This window comes from Rhea pennata, chromosome 1, assembly GCF_028389875.1.
Source record: "Rhea pennata isolate bPtePen1 chromosome 1, bPtePen1.pri, whole genome shotgun sequence".
Taxonomy (NCBI): Eukaryota; Metazoa; Chordata; class Aves; order Rheiformes; family Rheidae; genus Rhea; species Rhea pennata.
Window position 1 is genome coordinate 27,331,055 of NC_084663.1, and position 21,462 is coordinate 27,352,516.

At 38.1% G+C, this 21,462-nt stretch overlaps 1 protein-coding gene across 3 annotated transcripts in view; it reads right to left on the bottom strand.

Annotated features, from left to right (window-relative positions):
• ST7 (suppression of tumorigenicity 7) overlaps positions 1–21,462 on the bottom strand; it is a 158,541-nt gene that overhangs the window by 68,455 nt on the left and 68,624 nt on the right. For 2 of the 3 annotated variants that reach the window (XM_062566894.1, XM_062566884.1), the window contains exon 2: positions 4,008–4,090. In XM_062566894.1, coding sequence (XP_062422878.1) covers positions 4,008–4,090 — 83 coding nt within the window. Of the gene's footprint in view, positions 1–4,007; positions 4,091–21,462 lie in introns of those variants that run through there. The other variant, XM_062566902.1, reaches the window with a different exon arrangement.

Here is a 21,462-nt window from a genome sequence, read left to right on the forward strand (position 1 = left end):
TCCAGCTTCTCGGGAACTCCCTGCATGGCTTCTGTCCTTCCTGACCTGTCAGCCTCCAGTGAGCAGAGCAGAAACTTTGAACAATTAAAACATATCACTTTCAAATTGCCAAAGCTTGTCCCTATAAAATTGTCAGACTTTCTCAAGTATGTGGCAACATCCAAAACTCAGTCACCTTTCTGCACCTCTGAAGCAGGCTACACAAAGAAGAAGAACACACAAACAGAAGAACAATTAATATCAACAGAAAATAATAGAGGTCTCTTCTATGTTATTCTGATCCTCTCTAAGACTTCCGGTACTGGCACCATCAGTTAAAAAAATGCTGAAACTCACATATCATATACATACTCTAGTAGTAGCAGACAGCCCAGCTGCTCAAGACCAGCCAGTTTGATGCACCCAAGCTTTACCTCTTTATTGACTGCCTGTCTTAATTTTCCTCTCTGAAAGGCCTAGTATTTTTTTATTGCAGATTGTTTCTCATCATGCAGCAGATGCTTAATATTTGTCCCAAGCTCTGAAGTAAAATAACAAGACATTCTTGATGGAGATTCAAGACTGGCATTCACTTCTGCCTATGATTTGTTAGAGCTGAGAATCAGCTAGTTTGCAATGCAAATGCCACCTGTATTTGCCAACCAACATTCACTCTGGTGATAACTATTTTAGATATGCAGTCTTACAAAAATAGTTCCAGCTCACAGCATTTACTTGACCTCAGCTATGTTTCATGACAAAGCTACATTACCCTACCTGTGGAAAACCTTAGGATTTCTTAGACAACAAATACAATACAGGTCCATTGTATTCTGACTCAGAACCCTGTCTTTTACTGAATTAAAAGTAACTGTGGTGAAACCAATTTCTACTACAATATTTGTAATGCAGACTGGGACTTATTTTTGTTCAAATTTTTAATGCTTGAAATAGTACAAGGAGGAATTAAATTTGTCCCAAGTTTTTCATTTTAAGCTATGTGCTGTAGTCAGAAGGAGAATGGCTGAGATAAGAAAGACTTTTCTCTACTGTCTTGAACTGTCAAGAAAAGAAAAGAGGTCTGAAATCATTGCTTCATTGAAGTGACATTTCCTACAGTGAGGCCAGAATGTTACCTAAAGAATGAAAGCAAAATAAGAGATAAAATAAGATGGGAGAGTAGCGTTTTGCAAAGTAGTCATATAGCATGCCACTCCCCTGAAGCTGAACTTTGCATTGTTTCATGACCTAAACATGAAATAGAAAAAGCATTCACTTTCCCATCAGTCACCACACTTCTGAAAAGGTGAAATTTTCCATCATTTCATAACCTGCAGTACTGTGATTTCTTCTTCTGATTAGAAATTGCAGCCAACTGATAATGGAAAGAGATCTGCCAGACCATATGGTGGAAAATTCCAAGGAATATTAGTACATCTAGTCTGACAAATATCCCAGTGATGTAGATTTGAGAAGAGAATGTTTATTTTATAAAAAGAGTTTCATTTAAGACCATTAGCACAACTAAGAAACCTTTAGAACTGCAGATGTTGTGTAATGTATCAGGTAAGTGGGTGGTGATGAACACAACTCAGCATGTTACAGGGCCGTTTGTAAACAGCAAGATTATTTAGAAATAATAAATCTGAAGAGTAATTAGGCTAGTGACTGGCTAGCACTACCTCATTACAACTTACTCAGCTATCTTTCCTGATGCACAGTCTGTTCACGTTGTGGATTTCTCTTTCCATGTCCATCGCTGTTAAGTTCCTTTTCCACCACCCAGTCTACAGACTATATGTTCCTCTCAGCACAGACATTGGTCCCTACAGCCTAGGGTTCCTGGCCTGTTTCTCTTTTGAACATTTAGGACTGTGCATATGAGCAGCAGACAACAACTGATAGCAGTTGTGAAGATGCACAAAAAGGCTTTTAATCTTCTTTTGAATCTTCCTAATTATACTGATCACACCTCCTACTCCTCTATTAGCTCTGTTCCTTTAACTTGTTCATATTGGACTTCCTCAGGTAGCATTCAGTGAATAGTGAATATCTTCAATTAAGGCTTACACAGTCTAATCTTTTGGAAGACCTCTACAGGTGGATTTATCACTAAGAGCATGTCATTCACAGGTTTTTTGCTGTGTTGTGTCTTGTTCCAGTGTCTTAGTCATGGACTGATTGGATCTTCTATCCCCGCGGGCTGCTGCCTTTCTTCCAACATTACCTGACTAATAATCTTGAAACCTTCTGTTTTTTCTGTATCTGTCCTTTCTTTCCTTCTTCATATTGTGGTCTTAAATACTCCTTCCCACCTCATTCTTGTTCTTTCCATCAAAACACAACATTAGATCTTTTTCCTCACAAGTCTCCGTCTGAGCTCATTCTTCAAAAATTGCCTTCTAGACTACAAAATGTAGTTACATTTGCAGTCATGCTACTACACATAGTTACAGAGAATTTAGTTTCTCTTCAGATTTCTTGTTCCTGTTTGATTCTGTAAAATGTTTCCACAGGGCACAGGTCTGTCTTTCTCTTGCCACTTCCTCCAGCTATTTTCACTCTCCAATAATAAATAAGTAATTGTGGCTGTGGAACCCATATATTTCTCTCATTGCTTCTCATCATGTTGCTAAGGGCCTGGCCTTTGAATATTTCTAACTGAGTGAAATTACTGAATTTAACCTGCACCATTTTCCTCCTATGCATTTGAGTTGCACTGAACTGAATCCAAGTCCCACAGATTTGGCTCTGAACCTCGGTGTCACAGTTTAAAAGAACAGCTGATTTCTCTGGAGCTCTGTCCTGTGCTTTGGGGCTCAATCCATACAAGTCTGATGAATGCCCAAAGTGCAAACATTAAGTAATTGCCTTCTGCTGCAAGTAAACCCCAGAGCAAGGCAGAGCAGCAGTGCACCTGCTGCTTTATACCCGACATCCTCCAAGTACTGTGAGTCTTGCAAGCATTCAGGAGTCAAGGATGGTACTTCTCTGTCTACATCTGTAGTAGACCATGTGGAAGAGAGAGGCACTGACTCTCCACAGAAAACTGTCAGGACTTAGCTAGGAACCTAGTTGCTTTAGGGTTCCCCTAGGGTCAGCAGATCTGAGGTGAAGGGAACCAGCCCCTAGAGGTGTCTCTTTCTTTCTATTTACCACTGTGGTAACTACACTCCCAAAATTTATCTCCCAGCTATGTGCCTGGTTTGCTGTGGTGAGGAAAGAGTGTGCAGTTTTTATCCAGTAAACTTTAGAAGCATGCACCTTCTTTTTATACAAAAGGACCTAACATTGATTGAACAAACTAGAATAAAATGAAGACAACCTTGATTTCTATACATAGAAAACAACCTTTCACAATCTAGGATACAGAACAGCCCAGTATAACCCTGATACCATAAGTACACCTTGAAGATTCTTAAATTTTTTACCCTTTTTCTGTGAAAACATTTAATAAAATCCAGAACAAATGCTGTGCTTTGGATTTCCTCCCCCAACTAGGTTTAGGAATATTCTTTAGGCCTACAAACTAATGGATAGATATATACTGAGAAAGATTTTAAAACTGAACATCTGAAATAATTATCCCTTGGAAACCTGGTACTAAAACTGCCTTCATTGCTAATATTCCACTTGCTCTTTCTCTAATGAGTCCTGCTGTAATATTCTCAGAAGAGCATGCTAAACTGAGATAGTCTCTTTCTCTCAGTCGCTCTCTCACTCTTCTTCCTGGTCTTTTTATTTTTGTAGTACTTGCTGATGAAAATGCTTAACATGCAAACACTTGTTCTGAATTATTATTAGGTTGCTTGTTGGTGGAGTACATTGTTATTCAAATTTTTTTTTTCTTCAAAAAAATGGAAACTTTCTTTCTTTAAAGAGAAAAGTAGTACAAATTTTATGTGCTGCAAAAATATAAGTTTAGGAAAAAAAAACCCAAAGGCATCATTAATCTGGACAAAGCCTAAAATCACATTCTAGGTAATAGAAGCAATGTATAAAATAATATTAATATATCTAGTACTTACCAAAATAAGTCCCGAAATTAAGGACGAAGTGCCTGTCAGGGCAACATAGAACTTGGGGGTTAATGTGTTCAAAAACATACTCACTGCAAAAGAAAGAGAGGAAACCATGAGTACAAGATCAGGACATGTTCTCCCATGTGTGCCCTCCCTCCTCCCTATTGTTCTCCAATCTAAATACGTTATTAGCTTGATTCTGATAAAATAATCAGTTTAAAGAACATCCTGTTTCATCTGCCTAACATGTGAGAAGTAGAACATTAGACGGCGGATGCTGGATTTTGCTTTCACAAAAGAGTCAGTCACCAGATGTTGCAAGACACTTGCACACATGCTTGGGTCTTTCCCATTCCAAGCAGACTTTACTGACACCAATTTCAGGATTCCCTATGACTGTATTATCTGATTTTGCTACTGCTGTTAGAAATCTTAAGAGTCCATCTCAATTCTCATCCAGCATTCAAGATTGCCTGGCATCCTGCGTGATCTTGATCAAATCATCTGGACCAATTTTTCAAAAGCCTTTTGCTTCTCTTTACCTTGGTTCCTCACTTATAAAGTAGGAGATAATAGCTTTTCCCTAACTCATTACCTCACATTAAAGATGGTGAAGCCCTCAGACAGTGTGGCAATAATCACTATATGCCAGAGCCTAAAACAGATTAGGAAAAAAACTAACAGGTTTTCTAATACATGACAAAAGAAAGCCCTAATAACTAGTCTACATAAAACCTTGGCTCACTCCAAATTATCTGGAATCTCTGCCAGAAGCAAATCCAGACAAGCCGCAAGGAACGGCAATTCTATTCTAGTCATCTTACATTTGTTTTGGAAGCAGCTGGGACAATCACCATGCGTTCTCACTTATCCCCCTGTAGAAAATTCCTGTCGACTTTAGAGAATAAAGTAATCTCTTGATAGTTTGAATGACTTTACGGAAGCTGCTAGAGGGAATTAGAGCTCTTTCACTAAATCCTTGATGTTTAAAGAAAACCTTCAACTAGCCATCACCTCCGTCTTCTATGAATGAAGTAATTCTCTGTTAAACTACATGGAAGTTTACAGTAAAAAAAAAATCTATAAAAAACTACTAGTTTCATTCTTACCCAGTGCCAAAGAATTTCTTATACATACATACATATACAGATATATATCTGTCTATATATAGAGACACACACATATACATGTATGTGTATATAAGCAGAATATTCCAGTCATCTGCATCCATGACTGATGAAGGCCTTGACAATAGTTAGCAGGTAAATTTAAAGACTTGCAGTAAACTATCAAACAGTCAGTTAAAAAGGCTGATGAAAGACCTGGATATATAGTTGGGGGGGCTCTCAGCTCATCCTCTTACCTTTAGAAACGACAATTATGCTAAATAACATGGTACCAAAAAATGAGGAGAAGACAAATGGATATAAATGATCAAGCATATGATTACTTTTCCATGACCAATAAAACAGAAAATCATCTTCTAGAAACACATCACTAAAAGAGACTGCAGCCTTACAATTCAGCTAATCTGTTTTGGTTTTGGCAGCATCTTTTTAATTTTTTTTCTTGAAAAAGCCATAAATTGCTACAATGGAAGTGTAATTTTCTGCTCTATTGGACTAGCATTAAGCATCAAGCTGATAACAGTGAAGAATTCCTCTGGTGTTTCTTAATTCCATCTTACATTTTCTTCACAATAAGTTGTGTGCCAAATTCTCAGCTACTGTAAATTAGCATAATATTCCCAATTTTACTGCGTGCAGTGGAGCAATACAGCTTTATATCAGCTCTGGCTGTTCCCATTCTTTCTTTTTTAATATCTAATACAAACTAACTTTGAAATAGTAGTCCCTGCTACTGCAGCCCCAGTATCTGCTAAGAAGGAAGAGGAACAGAGAGACTGAAATAGCTTTGGCTTTTACAAACCATCCATGAGTCCTTTAGAAGAAACATTCCTCATTCTGGAATGTAAATGTAAACCAGAGGCATAATCAAACTGTGTCACTGGGGATATTTCAGACTGCTAGGGAAATTGCTTCTTCTGCTTAGGTCAGGATATTCCTGAGAGAGAATACACTATGATGGGATATAGATGTACATGTCCCCCATGTAGCATACTGCTGCTACAGTGCCAACAATAACATGAAGAGCCAAGCAGCAGGAGAGTTCACAGAGGTGCTTGCTCTTCCGTTCTCTGCCATAGCTTCAGAGCACATGGAATGCTGGAATTTCTCCTATTAAACTAGAAACATTACCCTGGAGGAAATTTTATTTCCAAGTATATGAAGTACAGAAAACCACAGATTTACCAAAGCTGTGAAGCCATCTAAGCCTCTACGTTTTAGAAAATTCTAAATGAGGGTACCCATATGAAAATAGATACAGTCTATTTGCTTTAAATTCCTGTTTCACTAAAAATACCACAAAGATGGCAAAATATCTTAGTGATCGGATATTCACTTATCTGCCTGCCATTGATACACTTCACATAAGGAAATGCATTCACATTTGGAGAAATCATATCAAGTCCCTTCCATGAATTAAAATCTATCACCAATAAAGCAGAATGACTGAGAGTCCAGAGAAGTGCTTTTGTCATAAGAAATGCTATTAGTTTTTGTCTGTCACCGCATCTGTTACAAGCAATTTATACTGATTTATAGACATAAGCATATCAAAATGCTTAGGATATAGGATATATCTTTTTTTTTTGCACCAGTGTTACTGCTTTCTTCTTCACCTACTTGTATGCAGTTGCTCGTTCATGCTCTTTACTACAAGCCGCTACAGTTGTTCACTCTTACAGCTTAGTCACATGGACTGACAAAGAAAAAAGATACAGCACTAAACACTTTTGGATTGTATGGGCCAGTCTCCCAGCTAACTGGAATAGCTCCACTGATTTGCTACATTTGCACTTAATTACAAGAGCTACTTATCTGGCCTGTATCTCTCAAATATTTTTGCTGCTATTCTTCCTTTTGATTAAATATGAGAATCTTCTACTCCATTATGAAAAATATCAACTTCTGCCAGCTACTGAGTACCTTCCTCCTCCCTTTGTCTCCATAAATATTATTAACAAAAGCAAACACTTTCCCATAAGAAACATATTTCTAAAACAGTAGAACTATGCATCTGTGGTCAGACTGTTTTTACTCTGAAGTCAATGGGAATTCTGTCATTGTTTCGGTGGAAACTACATCAAGGCCTAGTTCTCATAATATTAATCCCTAAAATAAAAATCAAATTTTGGGTTATATTGGTATCATTATCAAAAAAGGAGCTTCTATTTACAGACTGCATTTTGACACTGCATAAATCACTATTTCTGATAGCTGTCCGATAGCTATACTTTTAAGGATAATCTCCCTTCCCTGCTTCCTGTAATGCACTTAGGTTTCCTTCAGGATGTTGCAGTAAATTAAAACCATTAAAAATGTTATTGGCCCATCTGCCTAAATTTGCACAGCAGGATTTTTCCTCTGTGATATATTTCTATTTGATAAAATAGCAGGATTGAGGAGTAGGAAGATATTACTGAGAAATGAAAGAGTTGAAGATAGTAGCAGAAGATAACTTCAGAAGAAAGAAGTCAAGAAGCATCATCAGTGAGAGATGGTACTGCATGCCCTTTCTTCTGAGTTCATAACGTACCAACATACATCTAATTATTTCTGTCCACAAAGGGAAGGTGGTGTAGTTATTCAGTCTGGAGTGTCTGCTCTTGTCTGTGACTTTGTAGCACTTAAAAATGGCGTTCAATGAATATCCAAACAGAGAACGAAACTTGCCAATTTAACACCAATTGCCTGATGCTCCTGCAGTGCCAACTCATGTGAAGTTACTGTTAAATCCCAGTAATTTCCACAGGCTTTTGATCATGAGTGATTTATTTTCAGTGCATTTACTGAGATGATGGAATACAGTACAGCCTGTTTTTTTGTAAAGAAAACCAGCATGACCTATGAATGCTGTCTAAACAAGCCAAGCATGTCTACTTAGGAGAGACTCCTGGCTGTAAAGACAACAAGCCCCTTTCTTCCCTTCTCTTTATTGCATACATTTTAATTATAATTGAGTCATCCGGAATAAGGTACTATTTCCATTTCCAGTGTTGCCTACATTACATTTGTAAATAATTCCATTCTATTGTAAAATATCTAGGGAATGATTATTATTTATTTTTTTTAACTGTGCATGCTCACAGAGATGAATTTATATCCAATTCAATTTGTGGCAGATGGCTTTAAAAAAAAAAGCACACAAGCCATATCCAATATTTCATGTTAAGGCTCATCTGAAGAGGTGATTGAATTTTCTTAAAAATTGATGCCATTTCATTCTTGTTATATATTTTACTCATTGCCAATACTTACTCCCATGTTCAGAATGAATCATAAACATGAAAAAAAATCCAGGTATTTTTCAAATGACTAAACCCTCAAATCACGGAAAATGTATCACTCAAGGTAATACAGCACTATAGTGCTTTACAGATTTCTTTAAGGACTTCAGGAATTCTAATTTCAAGAATGTGAGGAGGCACAGGAGATGGAACTACTGGGATTATATTAGTCGAAGAATCATCATGCCAGTGTATCAGATAATTTACATTAGAAGATCTTTAGGGGTGGGAGCACTGCTAACTACTTACTATCCCCACTTGAGGATCTGCTAGAACAATAGCATCATTACCTACTTCTAAATGTGAGGCTATGTTGCTTGCTCAATAATTTGCTAATAAAAATGCAATAGCAGTTTTAAACAAATCATTAGATCAGATCAAGCAAAGAAAGAACTGCATCATTTTATGCTACCTTCAAGGGGAAAAATAATTCCTCAGACAAAACACTATCTTAAAATGAAGCTTAACTTAAATGCATGCCAATCCTTTACAGTAAATTGTTATTGTTGATCTTTGAATCTTGTTAGATTCAAAGATCAAATGTCAAATATCCAAATATGATGAAATACACATTAAGGCACAGCTCTTTTTGTACCTCTGTACTTCTAAGTGAGACAAGGTTTGATGGTACAGTATAGTTTTTATGAACACAAACAGTCAGAAAAAACAAACAAGGTAATGGTCACACTGCCCTTCTTTGTGCATTACTGGTCTTACCTGTGTCACTAAAAAATTTCATGGTGATTTCTGACTCCACCCTCCATAATGATATTTGCTTTGTATGTAGAACAAGGAGGAAACTCAAACCACTAGTGCCAAAACCCAAATCCTTTATACATAGGTGACAAGCTAGGAAACCCACTGCCAACAACTCTTTACATAGCAATTCAGTTGCTCTTCATTGCAACTGCCTGTAAAAGCTCGTGTTCAGGCATGCTGTGGAGGATGCAGCAGGGACTGGCTTATTTCACAGTGGCCTCAGCATGGATTAATGTAACCTCCCCTAAATCAAATTTATCAAAATCATATTGAACTGTTCTACCAAGCATCAGTAAAGCTGGTGAATAAAAGTTGAGCAAAATTCTGGTAATAAATGTATAAAATTCCTCTCTCTCAGTATGGAGAGCTGCATCCTCTTTATTTTAATAGACTCATTAATATATAACATTCCCATACATCATAACCAGGATAACAACTTACTTTTGGGAAAGCATGTTCAGGTGATGCTAGCCTATGACCGATACACTATGATGGCTTCAGCTCAAAATAAAAACAAAAACCTCCCACCAGATTTAAAGTTAGCATGGGTTACTGTCTCAAAAAAAAAAGCCAAAAAACAGCCAACCAAATAAAAAAACTTTACTATATACCAGCGTTTCCCCTGGGAAGCTACTGAGTTGTTTTTTGTTTTTTGTTTTTAACTTCTTCAAACTTTTTGAAGAAATTACCAATGAAGTAGTAAACATTCAAAAGTTTAAGAATGCTGCAAGTGAGCTTCGTTTATAATTGAGTTATTGCAAATTCTAAGAACTTCCCTCTATAAGGCCTTTTGTGTTAATCTGTTTTCAAAACTTGAAAGCATTCGTCACTCAGAAACAAACACGGGATCACTCTAGGCAGAAACAACCAGCGTCTCTGGGCTCTGCACAAGGAAATCCGGATGCCCACTAACTTTGTTCAACTACCAAGTCTCCTCCTAAGGCGAGAGGCTGAGTGAGAGTCACATTCACATGTTTAGAGCCTAACCAGTGAAGTCAGTCTGTAGTTCTCAGTCAACACTGGATCAGGGCCCAGGTGAGGCACCAAAAGCTGCCTGTTGCCTTAGCTTCATAACAGACTCTGGTTGAGAGCATTCACAAGTTCTGCCCATACAGATACTAGTTAATTAGTGGAATAAAACCTCCTGGACTGAAGCGCCATCACACTCTGTCTTCCATGTTTCCACATCTTAAATGTACGTTTTATTTTTCAAGGGAATATTTTTACCCTAAGAAAAAAGGATGGTGATTATGGGTGGTCGATTCTAGACAGAAGTTTGGCAAGAGGAGAGGTTTTCAAGCAGAAAGCACAGCCCAAAAAGAAGAACAAGCAGAAGGCAATACTACAATACTAGTTCCAGGTCAAATATAGTCAAATTAATTTACTTATAACTGAAAAATCAACAATTGTAAAGGTTGTAGATGACAGCAATAATATTCTCACCACTTTGTGACCCAAAACCCCACTGAGCAGATTATGTCCAACACAGAAAACCGAAAAAAAAAATCAGATTCAATCTATTTTTCCCAACTGATTTTACACGAGGATTGTTAATAAATTAAGCTTGATAATTCTCCTCAGCATTTTATGCATTAAATATCTGAAGGCTAAATTGAAACAATGATCAGCACTGACCTGCTTTCCACACCAAGTCTATCTTCATATTATAACATCATAAAGTTATCTAATCAGTCAAAATTCTGCCTCAATCCTAGCTAGTACAAGTTAGTCTGTGTCAGTTCTCGAGCTTTGGGACTTACATGAATACAGTATGTCCTTGAGAGTGCATTAACTATGACGCCTGTTACACATTAAAAATCACTTGTCCCCACTGAGAGTAATATACATAAAAACGTAACTGATAAGGGGAAAGGATCATCATAGAACTGAGAACCAGACGGGTTGAGGGTAAGGTGTAGTAAACCTACAGGGAGAAAAAAGGAAAAAAAAAAGAAAAGAAAGAATGAAGATAGGAAAAGGTTAGAGAAAAATCTGGGCATGTTTTAGAAGGAGAACTTTGAGATACTAGGTGAAGCATGGAAACAAGATCTAGAAGATAGAAAAAACGCTTAGACACTACTGTGGCTGGCACAGCATAAAATCAAAGGAACAGAACAAGAAAAGAAAACCAACCTGGAGAGAGACAAGATAGGCATAATATAGAGATAAGTTAAAACAAAATGAAAAATAGAATAGCAATAAAAAATAACATGTAGAAAGAAAAATAAAAGACAGAGATGGAAATAGCAAAAGAAAAAAAAGGAGCATAAGAAACAACACAGGCAACACGAATGCAAATAAAGAGTATTTTTACAAAAGATGTTTTGCAATTCAAGGTTATATGTCATCGAGAAAAATAATACTGCCAGCACTAATAGCTATACTCCTTTTGGGAAGTGATACTGTCAATAAGTTATACCTTGGTGTCATAGGTATAACCCCAAAGCCTTGTCTCAAACTAAGATGCTCCTTACAAGATGCTAGTAAAAGGTTCCCATCCCCAACTACTTTTTTCTCCAGTATTTCCTACTCTCATGGATAGGATGGCAACCAGTGAACCCCCACAACAACGAGATAACCCCAAACCTTTATTATAATAGAGTTGGCTGTAAACTACAGTTTCAGCAGCTGCTAATGGCAGCTGCTCTACTGTTCCCCAGAACAGACAGGCTGGTCTTATGGGAAGAGTAACCACTCTATCCCAATAGAAACATTCTCTCCTGTGAATTTAGCTACTAAAACCAATGTAGGATAGCAAGACTCAAGGACAGTGTTTTGCTATTCCACTTGTCTGAGATAATGAACTCCCCACCTTGCAGTTTTGGGGCATATAAGACTATGGAGGAAAAAAAGACCAGCTCTCCTCCAAGAAAGCAGCTATTGTACTGCAAATCTTCTGCCACATAGTCACCCCTGCCAAAGGCCAGGAATATTTCCTCTCACTTTCATAATGCAGTGGTGACATGAGTTAATTACACAGCTCCTGTTAATTTGAGTATGCTGACTGTACACCAGGATTTGCTAATATATTGGCAGCAAAAACCCTGTTAAAAACAAATAGACAAAAAAAAAAAAAAAAAGAAAAAAAAAGAAAAAAAAGAAAAAAAGCCACTCAAAACCCCACAATACACAACTGCATTTCCATTTAAAGAAAAAAAAATATATGCACCCAAAACTGTTGTTTTTGCAGATAAAAAAACTGATTCAACAGAAACCATTTCCTGGAACCTTACAGCCCTTAGCCTGCATCCTAAAATTGGGTTTAGTTCCTGCTTTGTCCCTGACACGGGCAAAATTACTTTCTGAGCATGTCTATCTTCTGGAAAGCAGCTCTGCAGAGAAGGACCTGGGAGTGCTGGTGGATGACAAGTTGACCATGAGCCAGCAATGTGCCCTTGTGGCCAAGAAGGCCAATGGTATCCTCGGCTGCGTTAGGAAGACTGTTGCCAGCAGGTTGAGGGAGGTGATCCTGCCCCTCTACTCAGCCCTGGGGAGGACTAATCTGAAGTACTGCATCCAGTTCTGGACTCCCCAGTACAAGAGAGACATGGAGCTGCTGGAGAGAGTCCAGCATAGGGCTATGAAGATGATGAGAGGGCTGGAGCATCTGCCCTATGAGGAACGGCTGTGAGAGCTGGGCCTCTTCAGCCTGGGGAAGAGAAGACTAGGGGATCTTATCAATGTGTATAAGTACCTGAAGGGAGGGTGTCAAGGGGATGGAGACAAACTCTTTTCAGTTGTCCCATGTGACAGGACAAGAGGCAATGGGCAGAAACTGAAGCACAGGAAGTTCTGCCTGACCGTGAGGGGGAATTTCTTCACTGTGAGAGTGGCAGAGCCCTGGCACAGGTTGCCTCGAGAGGTGGTGGAGTCTCCTTCTCTGGAGATCTTCCAGGCCCGCCTGGACGCAACCCTGTCTAACATGCTCTAGGTGACTCTCCTAAGCGGGGAGGTTGGACTAGATGATCTCCAGAGGTCCCTTCCAACCTTACTGATTCTATGATTCTATGATTCTATCTTCTTCAGCCCTGTAGTTCTAATTATTTAGACCAGTTATGCGTAAAAGGGACTGAACTGTTGTGCTTTTCTTTATGACCATCACAGTGTCCTAATGCTAACAGCAAAATATTAGTATTAATAATGTAGTAGTGAGAGGGAAGAGCTTGGCAGAATGAGACATGAAGGATGAATAATGAAGTACTGAGTTCTCTTATATTATTTCTCCCTGAAGATATATGTTTGCATTTTTAGAAATATGCAGTATGTGTAAAAGGTGGTTGTTATCTGGTTCTTGGTCAAATTTTCTTGCAACACTCTTTCAACCTCAGTTCTTCTAGAATTAGTTTGCTTGCAAATCCATTTAAAACACTTTCAATATATACTTCTCCCCTGCAGACTTTAGTGTTTCAAGGAACATACAAATTACTTGTCTTAATTTTACTCAAGTGATGTATGCATGAGGAAGTTCTCTCACATGTTTTTGATGGGGGATTTCCTTCACTGTGCAATGCCACAAGGTGTCTTCATATGCAGAACCAGTCTAGATATTACAAAAGGCACTTTCACAGTCAGCTTGTGGTGCCCTTCACTAATCATGTACATATCACTGTGTACATTTATCAGCAATTTCCCCAATACAGAAGGAGGGGAAATTCTGATAGGAAGCTACACACAAACGAGGATGCATCCCCTGATGGCCTCTCATGCAATATCAGAGCATCACTGTATATAAACATCTTCTATGTTATTTTAGATATGCATCCAGCACCTTGCTCTTATAAGAGAATGTGACTGTATGAGCTCTTCAGAGTAAAGTTGTCTCACAGTTTATCAGTTAGATGAATTTAAGACTTGTTAAGACACAAAGCAAGCTCAGTTGGGATCTAGCAAAGGGCAATAACAACATATTTTATTGGAATAATGCACCTCAGCACTGCAACAAAAATAACTATCTTGTTTTTTGGGGGGTACAGAGTGCTTATTGAAGCAATCTGTACCCCCAAATGTCCAAACAAATCCACAGTTTAGTTTTAAAAATATCGTTAACATCAGCTAACCACTGATGTAACTGAATTAATATGGCTTTATGCAGCTTGGACATGCATTGGTGCTCAATCCTAACATACCTGTTACCTTAACTGTCCCTTATTCAGAAGCATTACACAGGTTTATGTGGTTTAGCCTTTCAAAGCTGTATTAAAACAAAAGCCAATTACTAAACCTCATTATCTGGAGTAATTTAAGACAATTAATGGTTTTTGTTTCAAGTACCAGATCAGCACAGTTCTCTCAACAGAAGAACCTAAATTTTGCTCTCTTTTTTCAGAGAGCAAAACACAGAGAGGCACTGACTCTTTTTGACTTTGGTTCATTAGCTGTCTAAAGAGGACCTTTAAATAAAAGTTTGCCAGACTGATTAATATCAATGCCTTAGATAACAAAGGCTAATCTAGTCTAGAGACAAATCATGCATAGTTTGCATGATCAACTACTGGCATTCTACAAAAGACAAAATGCCATGGGTTCCTAGTCTCCAGCAGCCTTTATGTAACTTGCTATCCCTATGCTAGGACAAAAAAAAGGGCACATGAACAAACTCTGTGCTGCCCTGCAGCCTTAATTTGTGCCTCCTTTTGTTCCAGGCAGAATTTGATATAAGCACTAAACCTACAGACATGAGCAAGTGGAACATCTTCCAGCCTTGTGCATATGTTACCTTGTGCCCGTATTACATTCATAAACAAAAAACCAAGGGTCTCCATGTTTTCTGCATCAAAAAGCATTGTCTCAGCATGGAAAAAATTCAGGAAGTATGGCTAAAATTTGAAATTTGACTACAATTTTGACCACATTTTTCAGATACAATTTCTTTTTGATTCTGAAAAAATATGCTGTTCCGGGCATTTATGTTCTGACACTGGCAGCCTCTCTCTATATCACATCTATTCTAGAGTCTCTAAGATACTGCTCTTTTTGCATACAAACAATAGCAAGGTTCCTCTTGGAGTAAAGGTGACTGGGAAAATTTTCATAATTAGAGCCTGCAACTTCATAAAAACTCCCTGAAAACCTACAATAGCTAGTATCATTATCCTGACATTGAAAACTCATTTAACCTCCGTATAAAATCAATAGGGTGTTCATGCCATTTTTCTCTATGTTACTTATGATAAATTTCTCTGTGGTAGAATTTTTTCAATAATTGATGGTCTTGGCAATGTAACACAAAAAGAAGGGAAAATGCCTTTTCCATCAAGTGAGAGTAATTATTCTTATACATCTAATAATCAACTTTCCCCTTCAAAGAATTCTTGAAGCTGAGTAACTCATATGATAATTGTACTAAATGGAAAAGAAGACAAGTAATACAAAAAATTTTCACCTCTTCATCTCCAGTTCGGGGATTTTCAAGGAAAGATTTATGCTAGGTCAGACAAGTGCAGTATAATTTCCATTGTCCAAGAGTCTCTTTGGACACTCAAATCTTACTAAAATTGAAAAGGCTCTGCAGTAACTTTACACATCACTGAAATCTGAATTCAAGTCTTGATTGATAAGGAGACAAATTTTGGTGAAGAATTTTGCATAATAAAGATTCAATAAAGTGAGCTATAGTGAAAGATTTTCCAAGTAAACAATTGCTGATGGCTTAGTGGAGGTTCAGTGACAAATGTTGCTCACACACATCTTACCAGAGCGGGGTGTAAAACACTACCATCTATTGGCGAGTGTGATGCTACTGTCATTATAGACAGTCTCTCTCCAATGCTATTTCCTCCAAAGGTCTTGTGTGTCTGCTAGACAAAGCTGAATTGTCCCTTTATAAAGTTTTAAAGCTTGCTTTGTTTCTTGAGAAGACAAAAGATATACCACTTCAACTATCTTGTTAACGTTAACAATAAAAGATGGTATTCTGTTTAGCCTTTGGTGAAATCCTAGGAGAAATGGCAGCAGAATGCACCTATTTACTGAATATTTGATGTTTTTAATTCCAAAAATGAATGATGGCTTTAACCTGGCTAAAAATAATTACAGAATAGCATTCTGTATAATACTGTCTGTCTTGTTTAATTTTCCTTGTATATAAAATGACTGAATCTCTTCACAGGCAGGTATCTTTATGAACATAAGAGGGAATACAAAAAGAGCTAAACAAGAGTCACAGGTAGAACTTTTTAGGTCTACTTTAGCGTCATGCAGAATTGTCACTTGTCCTGCATCCAAAGTCAGGCTTCTCAGAAACACTGCACAAGTATGCTAATCCCAGCACCCTGTGTTATCCACCAGCTACTCTATCAGATTTCTTTTCCTTTTTAGCCAAATAATTTGGAGACAGAAATGAAAAATGCAAGACTGTATCAGCTGAACAAGTACTCTCAATAAACAAGAAGCTTGCATGTGGAATCAAAATACTGCAGGACTTAACTACAACCTATGCTTTCAACCCTATGGTTGTCCCAATCAGGTATTATATTTGCTTCAACTTGAAACTCAAACTCTGCTGGAAACATTCACTCCCACATTCTGATCCAGCCTGGAACCTGTGAAGGAAATAAGCACTTACCTGTCTTAAAAACTCCAGGTGAAAACCAAGCAGCTGAAGAGACTGGCCCAGGAGCTACCTCCACATTTTTATAAGAAACTTTAAGAAAATATTCTGCATGTTATGTCATGTTGAGCTACAAGATAACCGACAGCAGTTGGACTGCAGATACCACAATGCAGAAAGCAAACTTAAAAAAAAAAATCTCTCTTTGCGATTAGCTGGCAATGTCCTGATTTTTTACACCAGTTTTTGCAGGCTGTCTGGTGGCAGTTTGCACATGTGGTCAGCAATGTCTGCTTTTCACTTCCACAGAGGTGGCAGAGGAGGCATCAGTCTCAAAACATATGCAGAAAGAGGCAGAAAGTTTGGGCTCCCTGTGACCCTGACTTAAGCTAACGAAATCCTGAGATCCTCAGAAATCAGTCTAAGAAAGCTCAAATCAAATGCCTACAAATAGAAAATGCTTTTTAAAATTTGATCAGCCAGGCAGTGAGTCACGGAAAGGAAACTCAACTCAGCAGCTCTGCTTTCCTTTCTCTAGGGGTTGGTAAGACCCAAGCATGTTAACTTCAAGTGAACTTGGTAACCCTTGATAGTACTTATTCCTGAACATGACTGAACACTACTTAACCACTATGCCCAAATACCAGAGAAGGCCATGCTGCAAAAACAAAGTCAGAAACACTTTGTTTCTATTGCATCCACTTGTTCCTCTTCTCTTTCCATCAGTATACCTGAAACTAGTAACTACTGCTACGTTAATTCTCAGATAGTACTTAATTATGGCAAGTATCAAGATTTCTTCTGCTGTCTTTTAATTTAACCTACCAAGGTTAAGTTAACTTACCGCAAAAATTGTCTTTGAAGCTAATACTAGCCATATTTTCTCTTAATGTTGAAGTAAAACTTTCTAGTTTTTTGGGGGAAGGGAGAAGACACTCAGCCAAAGGATTCTTTTGACAAGTGGAGGACCTCATATCCATTCCCATGAGTTCCTCGCACATGTGGTTAGGAATTGGCTTCCTGTCTGGCCCTTGAGAAAGAGCAATAGGAAAGCAATCTCCAAGTGTGTGGCACTTGGAACAGATTCCCCTCTGAACACACGCATCTGAATGAGCAACTGCTTTAGCAGAAAAATCCAGAAGAAAACTTTGAGAATGGCAGAGCACCAAAATCAATACAGAAATACATTCAAAGAAGGGTCTCATATAGAAAGCTCAAAGAAGGAACACAAAATTATTGTGGGAGACTACTTAACTTAATGCTTTTCAAAATGCCAGTTGGCTCAGAAACAGAGAGAATTCGGAACCTGCTAAGTGTGTTTAAGTGCTTTGAATTGTGGCATTTAAAGGACCAACAAAACCCTTATTGCTCATTATTCAAAGCACGAAAATACCACCAAGAGCTGGGTTGCTGACTTATTAGCTAGAAAAGCCCATTAGAGAGAGATGCACTTTGGGATGTATCTACCAGAGTAACACAGAACTGGGAATAAAGTTTACATTCTGCTTCCATCCTCATGACTGTGAGCCTTTGGATGAAATGTTTTGGGGGCCCTTTTCCCTGCCTGCGCTAGGTAACATTTTGTGTGCAGAAACAACAATTATCTTTGCACTCATTTATAGCCCCCTCTCCCCCCTTGACTTGTTCACTTCCATGTAGCAGCTGCAAAAAAACCTTGGTGAAGTGAATTACTCTGGCCTTGTCTGGAGACATGTTTCTGATGCCATCTTCATCCAAATTAAGAAGGCATTACAGAAAACAGTGGATTATAATCAAAGAATGGGATTTTATTCAGCACTTTACAATAGACATGATCTTGGTCTTATCCCAGTATCTTGGTCTTATCACCTTATCCCAGTACAGCACGGTAGCCCACTCTGTGGTGGTCTACGGAGCAGACTTGCCAGCTGTCTTTAGGTAAAGGGCATGGAAGATAAAGAAGTATGTGAGAGAGTATGTAAAGGTGATTAAAACAAAAACCTAACACAGCTTTGTAGGCTTTAAATAACTCCTAAGAAAAAGCAAAAAGCTACATGTAGCATACTGTACTGGGTTGAGGTCTCCCTGTATTTGTCTACCATGTCCTTTTTTTTTTTGTTTGCTTTCTTTTTTTGTTACTTTCTTACTTTCTTTTAAAGGAAAATAGCTCAAAAAAGAAGGCTCCAGCAAGACTATCACTGTTAAGGAATGGGTCCCTTAAAGAGTTCTTTGCCATGTCAAGTAGTTAATTTTTCTCTGCATGGGGAAGAGCTGCCACTGAGCAGAAAGGTTCAAGCTTTGAACATCATCAGTCAGGCAAAAGTACAAGTAAGGAAAACCATCTGAGCTTGTTAAGGCATTGGTGCCTGAAGGAAAACTTCAGCTAAGGGAGTCCAAGGGAAACAGTGTGATGTCAGAATATTTCCTATGGCTCACCAAGAAAGCCAAGCACAAGTTGATACTGGCAGCAGAAGCCAAAGGCAGGAGATGCCAATAGGTCTGCAAACTTGAAATGGTATCAAAAGATCTTAACATTTTGTAGCCATATTAAAAATGTATTTGGCTGATATGCAGTGGGGAAAGATTTGTTTATTTCTGCAGCAGTGCATCAATAAGAAGCATTATATCAACCCTTTCCCAAAAGCGTAACACTAAAGTGTTTATCTGTTTTTGAAAACACAGCATTTTTTTCTCTATTAATAAGGCTCTGACCCCAGAGACAATTAAATTCTAAATTAAATAAATCAATGTGCTCTTCTTTTTTTTGGAGTTACAAGCATGGCTTTGAGGAAATAATGCCCCTCTTGAATTAGAAATCTTAGGAGAGGTTTTGAGGACTTCTCCAAAGTAATGGTTTCCTTCTGCTGAGGAATCAGACCCTTAAGAAATTACATCAGGTTTGCTGCTCATGAAGTGCACTAAGAATCTGGATTATCTAAATACTGTCGAGTCATTATCTTTTCCCTAACGCTGCATTTTTAATGTAAGAGTTTTCCCCAGTTTATTTAATATTGTCAAATAGGTAAATCTTTCAGAGATTAGCCTCAAGCTAGAAATCTGCAAGGCAGACTTGCAACGTTTCTTCCTAAGACTAAATATATTGTTCCTACGGGTTTTCAAAATCAATAAAGTATTTTTAATATTATGCTTTACTGAGAGAAATTGATCGTCTGAGTCAAAGTAGAAAAGGAAGGCAACAGGACATTGTCTAGAAAAACAAAGCTATCTTGACCCCGTCTTCCAGTCCCACCTCTATCAATGCTGTTAAGCTGTGAGAAAATGCCGAATGCATCAATATATGTCAGGAGAACAGACGTGCCCCAGAATTAAAATGCAGCAGCCATTTTTCACATACTGAAGTTTTTGAAAATACAGGCAGATAATACAGAGAAAGCTATGCTGGATAAATATCTCTGAGGCAAAATTACAAGTAAACATGTAGCACAGAAATTCAAATGAATAATTAAAGCACCCTTCTGAGTTACAGCACGCTGACTCAATGTGTGAAAACAAGCCCCTGAAGAGTGGCTGAGGAGAGGCCTCTCCACTGAAGTGGCCCAGGACGTTCTCAGGAGCTCTACCACTTCATTGACACACAAAGCACATCGGTACCAAACACTGCATCTTTCCTCTGGCTGGGGCTTCTAAGGAAATTATTATTTTATCCTGCAGTTTCATGTTTATTTTATGATTTCTTCCAAATAAAAGTGAATAAACAGAAAAAAGAGAAAGTCAAGAAATAAAATGACATAAACCTGTGGTTCTTTATTAACAGCCATTAACCTCATAATTTCCTTTTTGTGTAGACCACTTTTTCCTCTGTCTTTTGCTCTGAGCAGACTCAGGCATTTTCCAACATTATTATACTCCTTTTCTTTACCGTGTTTATCACTAGGAACAGTTCTCAGAGCTGACAGGGAAAGTGCAGAGGCTTTGCCAGCATATGGGCTAATTAAACCTTTTGCTTGAGGCCAGCATTAGTGGAAACTCAAGTGCTCTGTACACACCAGATTAGCTCAGGTGGCCACATGTCTACAAAAGACTGAATTATTTTTGCCTCCATCTCTTTAGGGCATACCTGAAGTGAGTAAGATTAGCAAGTGAGTTTCGTTTCCCTAGCACAGAATTTTCCAACCTCACAAGGCCATTTTTACTTTCCTTCATGCTCCAGTAGTTTTAAACCTTCTTCTTGCCTTCATTTCTGTGACGTACATCCACTTGCCTGACTCCATTACAGCTCCTTCCTCTCCCTTGGGTTCTAAATTATTCATTCTGGTTGTCATCTGCTTCAATTTAGATTCAATCTGCAATACCACTTGGAAAAAACAAAACAAAAGAAAAGAGTAGAGTAGATACAGAGTAGATTCCCTTGCCTATCTACATGCATTGGGGATGGCCTCAGAAAGGAGGGGGAACTAGAACACAAAACTTCTATTTATTTTTTATTTTGCTCTTTTCTGCCAGGAATAGATAACAGCACGCAAGTCTTAAGACTTCAGTATCAGATGCCACTTTTCCTTATACAGCCTAGTCATACAACTAAACAGTTATGGGCCAAAGGTATCGCCAATGCTGATGGGTAAACACTCTCGTCAAAGTGCCCGTTGACACAGAACAATTCATTGTTTCTCAAAAACATTATTTTTCAAAGCTTTTGCTAACCTCAGGTTTCCGGGTAGCTCAGCTGAAAAAGGCAGAAAATAATTCCCAAGAAAGCAGTGGAAGAACGAGCAGATTTGAATGAGGACAGGTGACCAGGAAAT